Raw genomic sequence first — 19,893 nt, 5'->3', positions numbered from 1 at the left:
CTTGGTAACAATCCCTGCATTAGCAGCCTTAGCATGTGCATCTCCCAGGGACAGTGTTCAGTCCACCAGTCCTCTGGTATAGCAGACACCATACATAGGAAAGCAGCCTGGGGGTTGGGGATTTAGCTCAGCGGAAGAGTGCTTGCCTAGCAAGCACAAGGCCCTGGGTTCGGTCCCCAGCTCCAAAAAAAAGAAAAAAGAAAGCAGCCTGAACCCCCACCGGGGTGTTGATGACCCTGGGGTCACTGAGCAGCTCCCCAAAGGTTACTGCACAGTTGCCAGGAGTAGGCTGGAAGCACCTAACCCAGTGTGGGGTGCAGGATGTGGCTAGATGCCTGCCTATGGCTGTCAGCCCAGGAGTACAGGACTGTAGGAGACTCAGAACACTCCCTTTCCTTTCACGTGCTGCCCCTTGCATGGAACACACCTTCTCCCTGTCCCACCATACATCTGCTCCTGCTCCAAGGACTGCCTCTTGACAAGGGCTCCACTGGGCCTTAAGAGGTCCATTGCCAGGACCTCTCCACAATGCCTGCCTTGAGGTAGCTCAGGCTACCTCATTTGTGAGTGGGGGCAGAGCAGTCTTAGACTTGATTTCTACAGAGGTCCAGGCCAGTTGGAGTAGTTCCACTGCCAACTCCCACACGAGGACCACTGAAGCTTACAACAGTCCAAACCAGGAACCCCTTGAGATGATGAGGAAACCAGCCATACCAGCCTCTCTGGCCAGGGAGCGACAGGGGTTGACCTCTGGCCTTCCTTCTCTGGCTACTGATGGGTGCAGCCGCTGTGCCCTCCACCCTCAGGTCACAGCCTGCAAGCCTGGCACCATTTCCCTGGGAGCAAGGTGTGATCCAGGAAAGTCCTACCTAGGCCACTGGAGAGGGGACCAAAGTTCCCATCGAGCCACAGTACCCTTAAGTGTTCAGGGCCTTGTCCTCATGTGGTCCAGTAAGGAGGGAACAGGTCCAGCCACATCCTGACCCTTGGGCCCTCTGTGTTCTTGGGAGAGGGCCCAGCCAGGAGGGGCACATTCCAAGACGGAGCCAAACAGGAGGAGCTATGGAGGAGGGTCAGGCCTGGAACAAGTCACGCCTGGCTGGACAGCACTGTCACCCACTGCTCTTCAGCAGTGAGTGGGGGCTGGTGGGGAGGCAGCCGATAGGGCACCCAGCTTCTCTCAGGGCCATTCCTGAGGTGGTAAGCCATGGAGTGCATTCCCTGTTTGTTAAAGAAAGCAATGTTGTGTTTGAGATGAGAAGACCTCTCTGAGCCCTGCACAGAAAGGTTCTGTGCTCCTCTGTGGCTCTGTCCGTGTCCCCTGGAAAAAATAGGTAAGAGCCACAATCATCATTCAGGGCTCTCCCTGCACAATCAGGAATCTGGAAAGCCTAACAGACCAGGAGCCCAGCCCACAGGGAGAAGCTCACCCCTGAGGGCTGCCAAGCACCCCTCTGCACAAACCCCTCATCCCAACCTCAGCTATAGATGGGGCTACGCCCTAGGCTGGGGAAGATACCACCTAGCATTGGCCAAAGGAATCTGGGCATCCTGGGTGCAGAGCTGAGCCTGGGGAGGTCCCCTGCTGCCCTGCTGGAGCCGAGCCTAGTCTCCAGCCTGTGTGCCTCTGGTGGCTGCCCGGGCTAGGGTTTCAGTCTTGGGTCCACCGTGGATGCTGGAGATGGGGAGCCATGTTGACAGTGCACACTGGCATCTTCATATGCCCTGGGGTCTGTATGGATGAGGGTCTGCACAGATGTCTGTGTACATGAGAGGGAATCCCCCGGGATGGGAGTGGGCCAGCATTTATTTGCACTTGTGCACGTAGTAGCCAGTGATGTAGCCCAAGATGAAGATGATCCAGAAGAGGGCCACTCCACCCAGCACCTTCATGGCTATCCCCAGCTTGCCAGAGCACAGCTTCTGGGAGATCCTAGAATGAGAACGGCCAGTGAACCCAAGCCAGGGATACGGGGAGGTTCCTGAGTGGGCTTGTGTGGGGAAGCGACGGGCTAGGTCAGGAAAAGGCTTGGGCAGAAGTAGACCTGAGTGCTCTGCTAGAGGTGGGAGTTACCTGTCTACCCAGCGCCACGGGCACCTGAGCGGGCTGACACAGGCTGGGCTTGGACAAAGCTGGTCAGTACAGTGGGGGACCGCTGGCCCGTTGGGACTGTACCTCCTATAGCATGAGGCCTCCTCTGAGCTGGACATGGCGGACATGCTGACTTCATCCCGGCTGCTGCTGTCCCACCTGCTGTAGTGAACGCCACTCTCCTGGGACTGCATGCTGTAGGCCTGGGGTGGAGCTACAGCAATTCACAATGGAGATGAGGCAGGTATCAGACCAGACTCGCAGAAGCTCCCGCTAAGGGAGGGTCTGCCTGGAAGGAGGGGATGGGATTTACGCCTTAGATCAGAAACCAGCTCAGGGTCACATCTGAAGAACCAGATAAGGAAGGAATTCCAGCCCTGGGAGGCAGGGTGGTGGCCCAGCCCTGACGCTCAGGAATGTAAGCCACTGCACTTCCAACCAGGGCCTCTTACGTGGGCTGAGGGGCTCCCCTCCCTCCAGAGACAGTTATCAGGGGAGACACAGCCAATGCAGCCCTTAGAGACCAGGAAAGTGTAGCTGCCAACGACCTGATAACCGTCTTCCTCCCCAGCCCTACAGATAAGGCCTGGAGCTGCTCTCCAGAGAGGCTGGCAAGGGGTGGGATGAGCAGTGGCTGGTGTCTGGTACGGCCAGCCCAGCCAGCCAGGGAGGAGGCCTGGCAACAGCTGTCCTCAGCCTCTCCTCCGCCTGCTGTCTCTGAGAGGAGTCACGCAGGGCTTCTGTGGGCCCACCGGCTCCAGAGGGCTGTAGATGGGCAGGAAGTAGAGATACACAAGTGCCCAGAGCAGAAAGGTTCCTATCACCAAACCATCCCTGCCTCCCCCAGGGCCAACCACCCCCGGGGGGGGGGGAGAACAGACAGCGGGTTTGGAAGAGTCACAGTGGCAACAATGCCATGCATGGTTGCTCCTGCCTACTGCCAACAGGCCTACACTGGACACTAGCATGTCACTTACCCCCTGACCTCTCCTGTTACCTCTTGTTTACCTAAAGGGAACAGGGCACACACTAGAAGTTCGGGCTGTGAGATAAGGATAAAGTTAGGTCCCGGGTACCCAATGTTCCCTGGGTCCAGCTCCAGGACCCTGTCTCCCAGCAGCTGGAGCATTGGGGATACAGCCCATCCTACATAACCCTGTGTACCTGAAGGTACAGCAGGCCACTGGGCTGCAGGAAATGTCTCCAGAACCTCAGGATGCCAGGCTGAGTGGGAGGAAGAAAGGCACTATCTTGACAGCCCCTCGTCTTGTGGTGGAGCCTCTGGCTGACAGCCTGAGGTAACAGAGTGTTGCTGGAGTTGAGTGTTTCAGAAAGACTACCCCAGCTGCTTGCACAGGGCTATCCCTTCCTCTAGGTGGACCTCGAAGTGTTAGCCCCCCACCCCCACTCCCCAGGCAGCCACATAAGACTGAGACAGGTTAAAGGCCCCATCCCCCCTTTACCATGTCACCAGCTGTGAGCAAAGTGCTAGCTACAGTGGAATGTGGAGAGAGGGAACGTTTGCTTTCTCAAAATTAAGAGTGGCCACCTCTTTCCTGCCTGTGTGATGGTTGGAGCTACACCCACATATGCAGTCTGGATAGCCCTGTAACACTGGCCCGGATAGGGCTGTGTCTAAATCTGTAGCAAAACCTACCCACTTGTAGACTGGGTTATGAGGAGAGTCTCCCCCGTTTGTTCAAGCCTGAGGCAGTGGAATCCTGTTATTTGTCGACTGTCTTTGGCTGAACAGGCCGCCAGAAAGCAGGGAGGTCCTTGGACCAGGCTTCCTTCACCCTAATCTGTGACAGACACAGTAGGAAGGGCCTGCAAGGTCCCTTCAAACCCAGAGTGTCCCCTGGAGGGAATCCAACGTGCGGCTGCACTTTAGACCCATCTGCCCACAGGGCACCTCTGAGACCCCAACTTACAAAAGCGAGTCGTGGTAGGGCTGAAACCTCCGGGGCTCAGGAAGGTTGTCAGGGTCTGGCCAGCGGACCCCACCTTTCCCCAGCAGGGCAAGCCAGGATGTGAGGTAAGGTTGGTCCCTCGAGCCTTAAATAAAGAAAACAGCGGCGGGGAGAGGAGCAGTCAGCTAGAGGAATGGAAGGAACTGGCCCCAAGGGTGATCCCGGGCCCCCGGACAGGAGCTGAGCCGACAGTTCCGGGCCTGATAGCCCTGGGTGGTTAGGCCTCCCTAGCCCTTCCCACTCCGGAATTCTCCGGCCCGCCAAGCTCTGGCCCCGGAGGACATCGGAGTGGTAGGGTTTGCTGCTAGGCCCACCTCCCTGGGCTGCGCGGGAAGGAAGCCGCGGTTTCTGCCGAGTGCGACTCACCTGTGCCTCTCGCTAGGGACTGTGCCGCTCGCAAGCCAGGGACTCGTCTCCAGCCCCCTGGGGTGACGGGGGCGGGGCCGAGGCGGGGGAGGGGGCAGGGTCTGAAGGGCGGGGCCGAGGGAGGGAGGTCAGACTGGAAAGCCCGTGGTCGCCAAGGAAGTCTAGTCTAGATGGGGAGGGGCGGACCCCCTCCGGCTGTCCCAGCTTGCTGCAGAACCGTGCGAGCTACCCGAGAGGCCTGCAGAGGGCGCCAGGTCCTTCTCAACCTCGTAGAGTCGGACTGGAGCTCAGACTCAGCTCGATGCTCCCAGATGGAGCCTGGGTGCTCCCCAGATGAAGAACAGAGATGGCCCTCTACAACTTGTGGCACCCAGTGCGGGGGTGGGGGGGGTCTGCAGTAGCAGAAAGAGCGGGTGCGCAAGATGTGGGTGAAGAGCAGCAGGTGAGTGAGCTCTCTACCGAGCAGAGCACGTGGTACAGACTTCGTGACCCACAGACACCAGGAGCCCAAGGATTGGGAAGAATTGTCCTCAGCAGCTGTACCACCTCCTGCCTCCCACCCTTTTTTCCAAAGGGGCCCCAGGAGTAGCAAGAGAATGGCCCAGCTGAAGTGTTTGATCTGAAGGAGGATGGGGGGACGCCCAGCCTCTGGCCCTCTACAAGGTGAAATCTGGGAGAGGGGCCTGGAGGTGTCGTTCTCCCTGCAGACAGGTCCAGGGGAGTGTGCAGTGGGAGGGGACATGACCTGGGTGCAGAGGAGGAGGTCCTGTAGGTACCAGAGAAGTAGATGAGACGGTGGCAACTCTAACGTTTAATTCTCTATCACAGAACTAACCACACAGGCTGGCTTTGCCAGCAGGGCCCTGGCCTCCGCTGGGCGTGCCGTATCACTTGGACAGCATCTTCTTGATCTTGCCGGGCAGGGAGACATCTGACTGTTGTAGCGGGGGCACCTTCACGCCCTTCTGCTTCAGCTGATTGTAGAAGTCACTTCTCTCCGAGATGATCCTCTGGACAAGAAAGTCAATGGGTGGCCTCTCAGCTCTCTCGCCACCCACCCCGGGACTTGCTACAAACCCATGTTAAAACAATGGCTGAGGGTTGGGGATTTAGCTCAGTGGTAGCGTGCTTGCCTACCAAGCGCAAGGCCCTGGCTTCGGTCCTCAGCTCCAAAAAAAAAAAAAACAATGGCTGAGAGCTTTGCCTCTGTGGTGTGTGTCCCTGCCTGCAGACCAGAAAGCTGTCTGATCTCATGCTATCCAGTCCCTCTCCAGCTCTGTCCTCATTCTAGCAGAGAAAGCTACTGGACCTCAGGTATCTTCTCTGTCCTGTCCACTTCCTTCCCCACCAGAGGGAGCAGTGACCCAGGCTCACTCTCCACGAGCCACAGGGAATAGAGATGGGACCCATGTGGCTCCAACCAGAGCAGCTTGGGGCTTCAGCGATCCCCAGAGCTCTGGTGCCCAATACCTTTAGGGTTGGCACTCCTATCCCTTTAAAAGCCCTACAGTTCAGAGAAACGCACAGCCCTAGGATTAGCCCCAAAGGCTGGCGGACGGCGACTCGTCCAATCCACGGGCACCGAAGTCTACGTTAATCTTGCTGCAGCCCCAGGCCTCTCTAAAGCTTCTGCTTTGGGGGATTCTAGGTCCATGGGAGTTGGCAAAGCTGAGGCTAAGAGGGGGGAATCTGGGACTCTGGCCCAGTAGCTTCTATGGAGGAGGCTCCATCAAAGAAGCTGAGCTGGGCAGACATTACCAGAATGCAGGCAGCCTGTTCCCCTCCCTATGCAGGGATGAGGGTTAGGGGCAGCTGAGTGCCCGTCCTCCATGAGGCTGCATCTCAGTTCTACATGCTACACCTATCCTCAGGGATGGCCTGATCCCCTTGGTTGACCAGGAGAAAAGGGCTGTCCTGGGGTTACAGTGCACACAGGGCCTAGGCAGGATGAGAGCTGGGTTTCCAAACTGAGCCCAGGCCTCCCCTCCTCCCTCAGCCTGGGTTGGTGGGCAGTGGGGACACAGCTCGACTTCCCCTCACCTGCAGAGATTCCAGGATGTAGTTATCAGAGATTTCGGTGGACAAGCTCTTGGTCCCACTGACACTGAAGACAGCCTGTATGATCTTATTCCTTAGCTTCTCGAGCTGTGAACAAAGGTGAAAGGCACCCCACGCTGCTACAGAACGAGGCCTGGCCCTGCCATGAGGGAGCCCGCGGGCCAGGAAAGGATTTCTTGCTTCTGCGTGTCATAGCTGGAAATGGAGCTCACCTAAGAGCTAGGCAGCTCTGGATCAGACCCCAGTTCCTTGGGTGGCCCCGCACCGAAGCACAGAAGCTTGAGCGTACCAACATGCTTCTTACACACACACACACACACACACACACACACACACGCACACGCACACGCACACGTACACATGTGGAAATGAGGACTTCTCACATGCTAATGAGGGACGCTCTCCACCACCAAGATATATTCCCAGTCCTGTGCACAGCTTTAAAATGTCATTGCAGCTGCAGAGGTGGCTCCCCTGTGATTAAGAGCACTTGCAAAGGACATGAGTTCTGTTCCCAGCACCTGTATCTTCAGCTCCAGGAGAGCTGATGCCCTCTTCTGGCTTCTGAAGGGATATACATACAGACTCGCATATATACAAATAATAATATTAAAAAAAAATAAGAGTGGCAAACACACAGAATACATTTTTTTTCTTTTCTATTTTTCGGAGCTGGGGACCGAACCCAGGGCCTTGCGCTTGCTAGGCAAGCGCTCTACCACTGAGCTAAATCCCCAACCCCCACAGAATACATTTTTAAACCTCAGTTTCCAGCAGCCACTGGAAGCCTCAGCCTCTTTTTTTGTTTGTTTGTTGGTTTATTTTGCTTTCATTTATTTTATATGTGTGGGAGTTTGGACTGCTTGTTATGTCTGTGCACCAAATGCATGCAACGTTGCTGTTGATCTAAGATCTTTTTTTGTAAGATTTACTTATCTTTATTGCGTGTCTATGAAGGGCGTGGCCAGCCTGTCTGTGCCAGAAGTGCCCTCTGAGGCCCTGGGTCCTCTGGAACTGGAGTGATGGATGCTTGTGCACCACTGTGTGGGTGCTAAGAACTGGACTGGGGTCACCTGAAAGGGCAGCCTTAACTGCTGAGCCACTCTGCAGCCCCCGGAGACAGGGTCTGACGTAGCCCAGGCTGATCCAGAGCTCTCTTGGTAGCTGAGGCTAATGGACTCTGGATTGCTCACCTCTCGTGTCCTTATTGGGTTTCATTGGGTGCCCACTGCACATCAAGCACCATGCAAGGTTCCCAAGGGACCCAGAGCCTGCAGGCTCAGCCTTTGCTGCACAGTTGTTGCCTCTGGCTTGGAGGTAGCAGTCGCCTGGGGTATCCAGCCTCAGTTTCCCCCTCTTGCAGGAGCCTCACCTATCAGCACTATGTCCTGCAGACGACTGAGTCAGAATTTTTGTCAGCCCGACACTACACAAGTCCACACGCACCGGCAAAGGACACGTGGCACACCTTCTCTGGGCCAGTGCTGTCCCTAGGACCACAATGAAATCAGAAGCAGTTTCCTAACAGACACCAGCCGGCCAGGAGGGATGACTGGAGCAGGACAGAGGCCAGAGATGGATTAAGCTACTTACCCCAGTACATGGGTGGGTGAGAGGGAGAGATCTGCCCAAAGTCTGTGCCTGCATGCCTCTAGCTTCACTCTGGACTGCATAAGACCAGCTCTGAACTGAGTTTCTCACCCAGCCCGAATCCCTCACAAACACTTCCCTGTGCTGGACTTAGGGCACTGCAGCAGCTCAAGACAGCAAGATCTGGGCCCAGTTCCCAAGCAAGCAGGTCTGGGTTGTCTGTCCTCTCTGCTCCAGCTCCCCCCTCTAGCGGGGATGGTGAGAATATCTGCTCCACCCTCGAGGTTCAGGAACAATCAAGGAGGAAGGGTGGAAGGGATGTGGGTATCAGAGGATGGGGAGAGGAGCCGAGAAGCATTCCTCCGGCTGGCCGTGAACGGCCATTGCGTGTATGAACGGACGGTGGCCATGGTCAGGCGCACAAGATCAAACCAGCTAAACACTCTCGCATAGACTGTGACAGAGCGAGGTGCCTCAGCAGGTAAGAGCCTGTCGTACACTGCAGAGGACCTGGGTTTGAGTCTGTCTAGTTACTCTTACTGCTGCTGCAGTAAGACTATGACCATGGCAACGTAGAAAAGAAAGTGTTCATCTGACCATGGGGTTTACGGAGCTGACGTCCACAATGGTGGGCCAAGGGTCTACGGCAAACATACACAAGAGCTTACATCTTGACCCACGTGTAGGAGGCAGGCAGGGAGACACTAGGGATGGCGTGAGTCTTTTGAAACCTTAAAGCCCATCCTCCTCCAACAAGGCCACACCCTCTAACCCTTCCCAAGCGATGTCCCTCAACTGGGGACCAAGTATTTAAACCTATGAACCTGTAAAGGCCATTCTCACTCAAACCACCACAGATCACAGAATCTCAGCACCCATGGTGTGTGTGGGGCGGGGGGAGGGGGGTGACACTGCCTGCACCTCCGACTCTACAGAAATCTGAAGCTTGTAGCCTCTGCAGGCATCTGCACTCACACCTCCCGATGCACACGCACATACACAGGATTTCCTTTTTAATTCCTGCGTGGAGCAGAATGGGCTCCTGAGCTCCTCCCCTGGACCCCCCACTGAGGAACTATTGGCCGCTAATGATAGGTTGTCCATGCCCACAGACAATCACACGTGGGCAGTACCAACTGGACTCGGTGGGTTTTAAAAGAAATCAATTTAGAAAAGAGAGGAAAAAGCAGGAAGGGAGATATACTGGGGGGCAGGAGGGAGGTGGCAGGATGGATGGGGGGCAGGCATGGACCCAATCATGCTTCCTCCCACCTTTTTATCTAGCTGACCCCAAGACCCACTTTCTCCATAAACTTTCGCCCTTACCCTCTGCGTTTCCAGAATGTTCCATGAGGCTTCCCTCCCTCCTCCAGCGCTAGCCAGACACCAACTCTACCCTGCAGTTGTGATCGGAGCCCTTGCCTGCTGGGCCCGTGATCTATGTGGACGGACATTACCCTGGCCTGGGTGGCCTCCAGGACCACATGAGTCTGCTGCTCTGCCTGTTGGATCATCTCATTCCGCATCTGCAGGTCATCGTTCAACTCCTTCCACCGCCTCAGGTGGTCCTTGTCTGTGTTGACCAGATTCTCCAGCTCCTTGGTTCGGGCGTTCAGCTCCTCGATGGTGTGCTCGCTGTTCTCCAGGTCCGTCTTCAAGTCTGCCACTTTCTGGGAGAACCCGGAGGGGTGGAGCATCAGTGGTCCTTACCGCTTCTTCCCAAAAGGTGGAGGCAACCTCTGGTCCCCGCAACCCAGCCCAGCTGTTGCCAGACCCCCAGAGTGGGTCCTGTTAAGTGAGGTGCTGTCCGGATGAAGAGACCCAACTCAACTGTGCAGATGCTCCAGCCTTATCTTGTTCATCATGGTAGCCCGGCCCATGAGAATGGTAGCCCAGCCCAGCCTTCCATGATGCCCGGGTTATCACCTGTCGGAGGGTCAGGTTTTCCTTTTCAATGAGCCCCATTATTTCCTGATGCTTCTTTTCCTCCCGGAGGTTGGAGAACTGCAGGGCAGACAGTGGAGTCAGCCTGGATCCCAGGACCAGGGCAGGTGAAGCACAGGTATCTGACCTGCCTCCCTGGCCCTCCCAGGGCTGAACACTGTGGGGTTCTGCCAGAAGGATTCGGAAGGAGAAAGAGGCCTAAGGGCACAGCGAGCTGAATACTGGATGGTGCCCAACACTTCAGACTGTTCACAGGGAAGCCAAAGACAGTATTGTTCACACTCAGTGTCCTGTAGACATCAGGGAGGAATGGTGGTCAGTGGCCAGCTGTTACAGGAAGTTAAGAGTCTTGTGTGCTGAATTGTGGACGCTCTCAGCCTCCTGCCTGCGGACCCAGAACCCAAGCAAGAAACCTTTACTTGTAACTAAGACACTCTTCCACCTCCCTAGCTTTCAAGGAACCTTGACTACCCCAAAGACTAGACAAGACTCTACAGAAACTCCAGGCAGCCACTCTGCCGGTCTTACAATGTAGTCACCTGCCTAGTCCCAGGGCATCGAGTTTAACAGAAATAATAGACACCATATTGGTCTGTGGGCATGACTGTAGGGAGGTTGTCTTGATGGTTAATTGACATGGGAAGGGCCAAGCCAAAAAGTGGACAGTTCCCTTCCCTGGCTGGGGCCCTGGACTGTGCAGGAGTAAGCACGGCTTTCTGAGCTTTAAGCCAGCAAGGGTTCATTCATCCTCTCCGCTCCTAACTGTGGATTTCAGCTGCTTCTGGATCCAGCCTTGACGTTGCTGCCGTGGGGGGATTGTGACCTGGATTCGCACTCCTGGGAGCAAAACTGAAACTGTGATTCCCAAGGTGCTTTCTGTCAGGAGGTTGTGTCGGAGTGACAGAAAAGAGACTAGAGCAAAGACATGCACAGCGGTGCAAACAAAGACTGTAGAACGTAAGACACACGTCCCGGAAGCACGAAGCCTCTACAGTGTGCGACGACACACCAGGTTAATAAGCCACAACTTAGTGTGGGAGGAGAAGGACTGTTCCATTTAAGGGACAGGCCACTAAGAATTTGACCAGACTCCATCGAGATAGATAACACAAAAATGGATTTTTTTCTTTTCTTCTTCTTCTTCTTCTTCTTCTTCTTCTTCTTCTTCTTCTTCTTCTTCTTCTTCTTCTTCTTCTTCTTCTTCTTCTTCTTCTTCTTTTTTCTTTCTTCTTCTTCTTTCTTCTTCTTCTTTCTTCTTCTTCTTTCTTCCTTCTTCTTCTTCTCTTCTTCTTCTTCTTCTTCTTCTTCTTCTTCTTCTTCTTCTTCTTCTTCTTCTTCTTCTTCTTCTTCTTCTTCTTCTTCTTCTTCTTCCTCCTCCTCCTCCTCCTCCTCCTCCTCCTCTTCTTCTTCTTCTTCTTCTTCTTCTTCTTCTTCTTCTTCTTCTTCTTCTTCTTCTTCTTCTTTTCTTTTTTTTTTCTGGAGCTGGGGACCGAACCCAGGGCCTTGTGCTTGCTAGACAAGCGCTCTACCACTGAGCTAAATCCTCAACCCCTCTTTTTTTCTTTTAAAAATTATTTTTATCTTTACTTCTTTGGGCAGGAGGGAAAGACAGGGAAAGAGTTGTGATTGGGGTGCATGATATCAAACTCCCAGAGAATCAAGAAAAATGTTAGGTAGGAAAAAATAGGGGTGTCAGGACACCCTGGACAGAGACAGTATCTCACGGCTTTCCAACAGACAACCTTCAAGACACAGGATTTTTAACCTTGGGCTTCCTATCGGCTTGTCTGTAAGCTACAAGAACAATCCCTTCGCCTTCGTAGCAGAGTGGGATAAGGATTTTCCAACTGTGCTCAACCTGACGCTTATCAGTGTGTAGAATCAAGGCTTGTATTCCTGAAGCTTTACAGACACACTTCCTTTCTAAATGTTCTCTGAAGAAACATCAGGCCGTCATCAAGAAAGAGAAGAACCTGGGTGCAGAAGCTTAAGGTCAGGATGCGAGCCCCAGTATTTGCTTAGTGAAACACAGTGTGTGTCTCCGGTAACAGCTACAGGGGTGTACACAGACATGGCCCTCGCTCAAGTTGGGATGAGAGGAAACAAGGAAGTCAAAGGAAGAGGAGAGGGATACCTGCCCGCAGAGGTTGGGTGAGGAACCAGGGAAAGAGGCAGACATTCACTGATGGCTCAATGAAGAGGACTCTTTGAGGAGCATTATCTGATGCCTTGGTGAAGTTTCCTGGAGAATTAGCTGGAAGACTTAGAAGCCCTTGTTGTGGGAGGGAGGTATATGAGAGGGAAGCACTTGTGGAGTAGCTTGGGAGGTAGGGAAACACCCATCTAATTCATGTTTTATCTTCGGGGCCCCATAGCTCAGCATCCTCTAAAAGTGGCATAGTTAGCCCCAACGCTCAAAGACCAGCGAATTTTTAGGAAGTGACCAGGGTTATCAGGGCACAGGACAAAGGGACACATATTCTAGACCAAAGGACAGCAGGGTTGTGGTTGTCCACAAACCCAGGTAGGAATCTTGGCTCTGCGGTTCCCAGGGATGGCCATGCTCCCCGAGCTCCTGGGCCCACTGGGTTCTGCTGGCTGTGTGCACCGAGACAGGCTTGGTACAGCCGCTGTGCGCATAGCCACACAACCTTGTCGGTCATGTCTTGTATCTGCTGCTTCCGTTCCCGGAGTTCCTTCACCAGGAGCTCATTCTCCGTGGTGACCTTTCGCAGCTGAGACTCTTGGAAGACAATGTGCCGCTGTAGAGATGTGATGGCCCCTAAGAATAAAGGAGCAGACAGGCAGGGCCGGAGAGTGAGGACCAATGGTTAGCTCCCGGTGGAGAGGAAGCCGCATTCCCCCTCCCCACCACCCTCCTCTCTTGCAGAGTTGTCAGACAAGAGCGCCCACACCCCCACTGCAACAGCCCTTTGTCCCTACCTGTGGCCAGGGAATATTTGGACCTAGTTAATTCCAGCTCATTCTGGAAGTCCATCAACATGCGCTCATACTCCTCCAGCTGGGCCATCAGCTCCTCCTCGAAGGACTCCGTCATGGAGTAGGATTTCTTGGGGCGACGTTCCTCCTCCTCTCTCAGCTCCCACAATCCCTCTTCCTCGTCTACTGTTGACTCATCCTCCTCAATTCCTTTTGTTTCCTCTTCCTCCTCCTCAGGGTTCACCTCCAGCAGAGTCCCAGTCTTGCTGTGGCTGGTCCTCTGCTTGCTGGGTGCAGCCTCCTCGGGCTGCCCCTCGGAGCTCTTTTCCTCTGTGGTGCTCCCTGGCTCCTTGTTGCTTTCTGCCTCCTCCTGCATCTGGGAGGCAGAGAGAGAGAGAGAAGGGCCTTGGACACAGATGCCCCCAGGTAGGGGGGAGAGGTACCAACTCTAGGAAGCAACCCAGTGCCTTGGTCTCCTCCTATCAGGACACAACCGACCCATGCTCTTGGTGGGGAGGGGCATTGAGCTCATCCACTGCCCTCATCTGCACTCGGAATGGGGAGTGCTACAGACCAGTCTGGGCCCTCCTAGCACCCTTCCTCCCCTAACAGGATCAGAGAGGGAGAGCCTGGGGCTTCTGCAGGCTCCGTACTTGTATCCAACGCTGCAGTTCATCCTCCTCTTTGTATATGGTCTTCAGTATGCTCATCCGCCCCAATTTCAAGGGCATCTCGAAGGACCGTTCCTATCAGATGCTGCTGTGAACCTCGGGCTCTCCGATTGCTTCCACAAAAGCCCTAGGTGAGGCGCCCCCTCCATCCCCTCAGAGAGGAACATCTGTCTCTCCAAGTACAGGTGGGTGACCGTAGGGAAGAGTGAGGAATTGGTACTCTCCAGTGGCAATGGTCTGTGGAGGAGCAGCCCTGGGGGACAGTTAGGCTCTGGGGTCCCGCCAGACCATTTTTCAGCACACACTTGGCACCGTGATCATGTGTGGCTCTCCTGGCTGCCCTGTCCTCTCATGCCTGAGTAAGAGCCCTTGTGGGGTGGGGGGGGGAGGGGCAGTCCTGTTTGTTCCGCCTCAGTTACCTGCGTGGGCAGTTTCTCCCAAGGTCCCCAGGTACTGTCCACGACCTCCAGTCTCCTCCCTGCTCCCACTTGAGGTCCGCCCCCACCTAAGTGCAGGCTGGGTCATCAGGTATGAAAGATAACAAGTCTCGGACCAACCAGGAAGCCATTTCTGACCCTATGGACCGCCTCACCCAGCCCTTGGCCGAGACCTGAAAGGACAGAGGTGGCAGAGCCTCTGCTCTGGGGGACACTTCAGTGCTTCTCTGGGGCGCCTGCCAGAAGGCTCACCATCCTGATGGAAGCCGAAGAGGGTTCTGTGACTTTGCCTCTGAGGAGGCTTCTCAGCTGCTTCCTCAGAGCCTCCTTCTCCTTCTGGAGCATCAGGATCTCCTGATCTTTCTTCTGCATCTGGGTCTCCATCTCCGAGAAACGCTGCAGCTCCTCTCCCATCAGGAGCAGAGAATGATCCTGAAGGGAAAGAGATCAGCTCAGGATGCCCAAGACCGAGTTCTTAGGCCAAGTTCTCAGCCCAGAGGAGGTTTATCTGTCCTAGAGAGGGGGGGAGGGGGGGGGAGGGGAGGGGAGGGAGGGGAAGGGAGGGGGGTAAAGGAGAAGGAAGAAAAAAGGAGAGAGGGGGGGAGGGGGAGGGGGAGGGGAGGGGGGAAGGGGAAGGGAGGGAGGGGAGGGGAGAGATGGGAGGGGAGGGGAGGGGGGAAGTGAGGGGGGGGAGGGGAGGGGGAGGGGAGGGGAGAGGGGAGAGGGAGGGAGGGGGAGGGGAGAGGGATGGAAGGAGGGAGGGGAGAGAGGGAGGGGAGGGGGAGAGGTGCGGGGAGGGGAGGGGAGGGAGGGGAGGGAGGGAGGGGAGGAGGGAGGGAGGGAGGGGGGGAGGAGGGAGGGAGGGAGGGGAGGGAGGGAGGGGAGGGGAGGGGGGAGGGAGGGGAGGGGGAGGGGAGGGGATGGAAGGAGGGGAGGGGGAGGGAGGAGGGAGGGAGGGAGGAGGGGGAGGGAAGGGGAGGGGAGAAGGGAGGGAGGGGAGGGGAAAGGAAGGGGAAAGAAGGATGAAAGGGAAGGGGAGGGGGAGGGAGGAGGAGGGAAGGACAGAGGGGAAGGAAGGAAAGGGAGGGAAGAATGGGAGGAAAGAAGGGAAATGAAGGAAGAGGGGAAGGACAGAAGGGGAAGGGAGGAAGAATGGGAGCCAAGGAGCTGCTCAGCCAGTAAAGTACTTGAGTTTGCTTTCTGGAACCCACATAAAATAGATGTTGGGTTGGGGAGCTGTCTCAGTGGTTAAGAACACTGGTTGCTTTCCCAGAGGACCAGGGTTCTATTCTCAGCACCAGGATGGCTCCACAACCGTCTGTAACTCCGGTTCCAGGGGATCCACCTTCTTGACACTCCACAGGCACTGTACACGGAACGCAGACACACAGGCAGGCAAAACGCTCGTACGCACGAACGTGGTTTATTAAAAAGAGTGAAAATGAAAGCCTGTCTCACAGGCTGGAGAGACGGCTCAGTGGGTAAGAGCACCGACTGCTCTTCCAGAGGTCCTGAGTTCAAATCCCAGCAACCACATGGTGGCTCACAACCATCTGTAATGGGATTGGACGCCCTCTTCTGGTGTGTCTGAAAGCAGTTACAGTGTACTTATATATAATAAATAAGTAAATCTTTAAAAAAAAAAAAAGGGAAGAAAACCCGTCTCACTCTACTAAGGCCAATAATGTAACATTAATTCAAATTTTAAAAAAAACCGGAGGGGGAGCACACTTATATCCTAGCACCTGGCTGATGGACATGGGCAGATCCTTAGGGCCAGCCTAGTCCACTCAGTGAGAGATCCTGTCTGGAGAAACAAGGCAGACAGCACCCTCAGAGCAACACCCAAGGTCCTTTACACACGAGTGCACCTGCACACATGTGAGCAAACTCGTGAGTTTGAGATGCAGATACAGTAGGCAATACATTTGAGAAACTCAGCACGACCCGGAGCTAAGAGAAGGCCCATCACAGAAAAAGCAGCTGACCAGCGAGAGACATGACTGGACTCAGGCATGCCAGGAATGAGGAGGCTGCCCTGAGGAAGCCACAGAAGACGACAAGGGAAAACACCCATCTTGTAAAGAAACGGAGCTCGTGATTTATTAAAACCTGTCTGTGGTGTACCCGTGGAATCTCAACTCACTTGAGCGGCTGAAGCAGGAGGATGGTGAGTGAACTCAAGGCCGACCTACGCTATAAAGTAGGATCAAAGCCAGCCCAAGTATATAGATAGAAGATGATAGAAGATGATAGAAGATGTTGGGGCTGTAAGCATACGCAAGACTCAGTTTAATCTCCAGAAAGCAAAATGGACAGATGGATTGGTGATAACCTAGAGTCTTCCAAAGCCTAGATTAAGTGCTTCTCATTTTTTTTTGTTTCTATAAAACAAGGCTAGAGAAACCCAGATGCCAAATTCCAGCAAGCAAAGTCTCAGACAAATAAACTCTCAGAAGCATTTAAAAAGAGAGAGAGAGAGAGAGAGAGAGAGAGAGAGAGAGAGAGAGAGAGAGAGAGAGAGAGAGAGAGATCCCACCAGTCCATAGTCCATGCTGGTTTGTACACAATCCTCTGGGTGTTTGCCAGCCTCTGTCTCTCAGATTGTTAGAACTCACTCTCACAGAGACTTCTGGGCTGAAGGTGCCCAAAATGGTTGGTGGCTACACACGTTAATAAGTGTTAGAATGCCACACACTGGGACAAGGAAGGAGGCACAGTGCATGGCCCTGGGCACGCGCCATGGGGGTGGGAGGAAGGTGGCTGTCAATCACTGGGCTCCTAGCAGCAGAAGTAGGGTGTCAGGGAGTTGTGTTAAGCCACAGTCAGACCTTGGGATGAGCACGACAGTCGGGGGCATCCCGGGACCCTACCTTCTCATGGATGACTGAGATGTACCAAGGCATTCTCGTCCTCTGGGACTTCTTGACCATGGTGGGGCTGCCGATGGGACTCGTAACGGAGGGCTCGCTCCTCTTCCGTGGGTAGTTGAGCTCATAAGCACTCCTGCTGGATGGAAAGAACTTCCCTGTGGGGTAAGCAGAGGCCAGAGGGCGGCTGGATTCTTCCCTGCGGTTCTGCTGTGAAATCTTCCCTAATAGTATCCGCCCTTGCCCACCCTCCATCAGAAGCCAGCATCTGTCCAGCAAGCTGGCTGTCTCCCGCTGCCAAATTAAAACCTATTTTTTAAAGATTTATTTTGTGTGTATATGAGTACACGGTCGCCGCCACTGTCAAATTAAAATCTTTTTAAGATTTTTTTTTTTTTGCATGTACGCGAGTACACTGTAGCTGTCTTCAGACACACCAGAAGAGGGCATTGGATCCCACTACAGATGGTTGTGAGCCACCATGTGGTTGCTGGGAATTGATCTCGGGACCTCTGGGAGAACAGTCAGGGCTCTTAAGCACCAAGCCATCTCCCCAGTCCCCAAATTAAAATCTTAATTCTACATAGGCACCAAAAGCCTATGTAGAAAGGACTGTAAGGCTGCCCCTGGGACCACCACATCTACCCACCGGCAACTAGCATACACTCAAACCACACCCCCACCTAGCATATACTCAGACCACACCCCCACCTAGCACATACTCAGAGTCCGGGAATCAGGACAGGAGGCCGTCTGCTACTGCCCTTGCTTAACCCATGACCCAGCCCTCTCGACCCCCCAGAGTTCTGCTATAGACATCGGGGCTCTTCACCTTCTCACTCTTGGAGAGAGTTGTTCACTACAGGTCTTTGCCTCAAATGACTGTGCTTATCTCACCTTCTGACAAATCCCAGCCTATGTCTCTGTTCAAGGAAGGGGTACCCTGGGGCCTAGAAGCCAGTGGTACAGAGAAGACAGAGAATGCAGCCTCCGGCCGCAGTTCAGCCAAAGACAAGGAGCAGTGCTAGTGTCTTTCCTCAGAGAGAGTGGAGTCCTGCAGGCCTGGATCTGGTAACCTGCGTCTCAGAGCATTTGAGGGACAGGCAATCCCCGGAAGAATTCCAGACGGGCACAGCAGGTATTCCTAGGAGCAGCTTCCTTGCCCCAGGGCCCCAGCAGAGGCAGGCAGAGGCCTCAGGATCCCTTACCATCCACACTGGTGGTGGAGCCCAGCCTGCATAGGGGGTGGTCCTCAGTCATCTTCCAAACTCCAGAGCTGGGAGAGGGAAGATCAATCATGGTGGCAGAACCTGGAATGGGAGAGGTGCCGAGAGATGACAAGATGTCCTCCCTGTCCCTGGATCTCTGCAGCAGAGGCTACCATGGGGTCTTTAGACAAGTGAGTCCTCCCATGGAGGCCTGAGCCTGAGTCGTGGGCTCCATCAAAACACAGGCTCTGTCTCTTGCCCATCTGATCACCATGTAGCCTCTGAGCAGACCAAAGGTGGCGCCCAGTGACAGGACGTAGATCAGACCCTGCAAGCCTGGGGTCCTGTGACTCCTCAGCTTACCCCCAACAATCCCACAGTTCCTTTTGCTGGGGACCAGAGCTTCACAGCCAAGTCTCCAAGCTGGTGATGGGGACACAGAGCAAAAGCAGGTCAGGGAGCCAAGGTCAGTGGCCTTGACTCTGACCAGCCTTGCAACAACAAAATGGGAAGGTATAATCGCTAAGGGGATAAAACTGTTTCTCTTGAGTCTCTCCTTCAGGTGGGTCATCCCCTAGCCTCAGCATAGGTCTCAGAAAGTCTTTGCTCCCATGGGATATCTCAGAACCATGAGATAGGTCCTTACAGGCTGAAGAGTTTCGGGAGGCAGCAAGTTTCTCCAGGCACTCTTGGTGGTACAGGGCAGGGGAGGTCTTACCCACATGAGACACGGACGTAGTCCTGGTACTGAACTGGGGACATCCAGGCCGCATGAGGAAGGCCCTTCTCATGTCCTCCATTTCGGACACAAAGCCATTATGTTTGGAGAACTTCTTGATCTGGTCCTGGAAGGAGGAGAAGTGAGAGCAGATGCTTGGGTGTGCCTTCAGTATGGCTGCAGGGGCCCTGTCTAGGCTGTGGCTCGTGGCAATGTTCCGCTCCTTTCCTGGCCAGTTGGAAAGCTCACCAGGAGCCCCATGTTAGAGACAACCCTTGGCTGCATTTTCAGCACCCAATTGGAAAGTCATGGAGCCTGATGTCACCGTCCCTGGCTCCCCTGGTGAGTGGTGGGTTCAGCTGACTCTTGCCTCTGGGCTTCTCACCCTTTTACCTTCCTCTCTGACCTTCTTCAGGACAGATTGGGTCTCTTTGCTCAGTTCGGGTTGACTTCCTCCTTTGAGATTGGCTGTCCAGACCAAGATCTTCAGAGGAGGAAGCCAATTACTCCATAGAGCTACCTCCCTGACGGGTCCTTCAGGAAGCAGGGCAAGGGCAATCAGGGCTCTACCCCACCAGAAGCTGCAGTCCTCGGGCCTCCTGGGCTCTGTGTGGCAGCTTGCCACCAAGCCTGTACCAAGCTCTGCTGGCTGACAGCTCCCTTGGTCCTTTGGCAAAAGGAGGAGCAGCCAGCTCTGTGGTGGCCATAGCCAGTACCCAACCCCTTACCTCTTTGCAATAGAAACATCCAACAGCCTGGGTCGATTTGCTGAGGCTTTGAGGGGCATTCTGTGGTTTCTTCTCTGAGTCCTTTACGCCCCAGCTCCGGCTGGCTATGCTCTGCAGCGCCATCAGGCCCTTGTTGATCTTTGGGGAGGTTGAGCTGCATTCCTGAGGTAAGCTCTCCTGCTTCATCGAGAAGACAGAACCAAAGTTCTTGACTAACCTGTGCACAGCTCCATGTACTGGGGGGAAGCCAATCTTAGCTTGACTTTTCAGAGGGGTCCAAGCAAGAAAAGACTGGCTTCCA

General features: G+C 54.6%; 2 protein-coding genes across 5 annotated transcripts; both read right to left on the bottom strand.

Annotated features, from left to right (window-relative positions):
• Positions 1-1,789: 1,789 nt before the first annotated feature.
• Smim1 (small integral membrane protein 1 (Vel blood group)) lies at positions 1,790-4,446 on the bottom strand. Of its 4 annotated transcripts, none has more exons than XM_032887423.1 (4): positions 4,429-4,446; positions 4,024-4,147; positions 2,177-2,381; positions 1,790-1,933 (listed from the first exon to the last, which is right to left on the bottom strand). In XM_032887423.1, the coding sequence occupies exons 3-4, from the start codon at positions 2,284-2,286 to the stop codon at positions 1,807-1,809; spliced, it is 237 nt and encodes a 78-aa protein (XP_032743314.1). In that variant the 5' UTR covers positions 2,287-2,381; positions 4,024-4,147; positions 4,429-4,446; the 3' UTR covers positions 1,790-1,806. The 4 variants fall into 4 exon arrangements, with proteins under 4 accessions (XP_032743314.1, XP_032743323.1, XP_032743338.1 ...); XM_032887432.1 differs by having other exon boundaries at positions 2,177-2,306; positions 4,429-4,440; XM_032887447.1 differs by lacking the exons at positions 4,024-4,147; positions 4,429-4,446 and adding an exon at positions 3,750-3,894 and having other exon boundaries at positions 2,177-2,306.
• A 706-nt stretch (positions 4,447-5,152) lies between these two features.
• Positions 5,153-19,778, bottom strand: Ccdc27 (coiled-coil domain containing 27). Its single transcript, XM_032887410.1, has 12 exons — positions 19,593-19,778; positions 18,865-18,991; positions 18,147-18,248; positions 16,942-17,096; positions 14,321-14,500; positions 13,614-13,706; positions 12,964-13,336; positions 12,672-12,802; positions 10,003-10,080; positions 9,534-9,746; positions 6,469-6,573; positions 5,153-5,438 (listed from the first exon to the last, which is right to left on the bottom strand). Exons 1-12 carry the CDS (start codon positions 19,776-19,778, stop codon positions 5,316-5,318), a joined length of 1,866 nt encoding a protein of 621 aa, XP_032743301.1. The 3' UTR covers positions 5,153-5,315.
• Positions 19,779-19,893: the final 115 nt, after the last annotated feature.

The sequence above is a fragment of the Rattus rattus genome, chromosome 1 (genome assembly GCF_011064425.1).
Source record: "Rattus rattus isolate New Zealand chromosome 1, Rrattus_CSIRO_v1, whole genome shotgun sequence".
In the NCBI taxonomy this organism is placed as follows: Eukaryota; Metazoa; Chordata; class Mammalia; order Rodentia; family Muridae; genus Rattus; species Rattus rattus.
This window is presented reverse-complemented; position numbering and strand designations above follow the sequence as displayed.

Bases quoted from the DNA above. Each gene is read 5' to 3' on its own strand.
- Smim1 (XM_032887423.1), bottom strand. From the start codon at position 2,286: ATGCAGTCCCAGGAGAGTGGCGTTCACTACAGCAGGTGGGACAGCAGC. The intron at 1,934-2,176 runs GTACAGTCCCAA...TTCTCATTCTAG, and splicing joins GAGGCCTCATGCTATAGGAG to GATCTCCCAGAAGCTGTGCT.
- Ccdc27 (XM_032887410.1), bottom strand. From the start codon at position 19,778: ATGAAGCAGGAGAGCTTACCTCAGGAATGCAGCTCAACCTCCCCAAAG. The intron at 13,337-13,613 runs GTACGGAGCCTG...TCTGCCTCCCAG, and splicing joins AACTGCAGCGTTGGATACAA to ATGCAGGAGGAGGCAGAAAG. The intron at 9,747-10,002 runs GTGATAACCCGG...GGGTTCTCCCAG, and splicing joins AAAACCTGACCCTCCGACAG to AAAGTGGCAGACTTGAAGAC.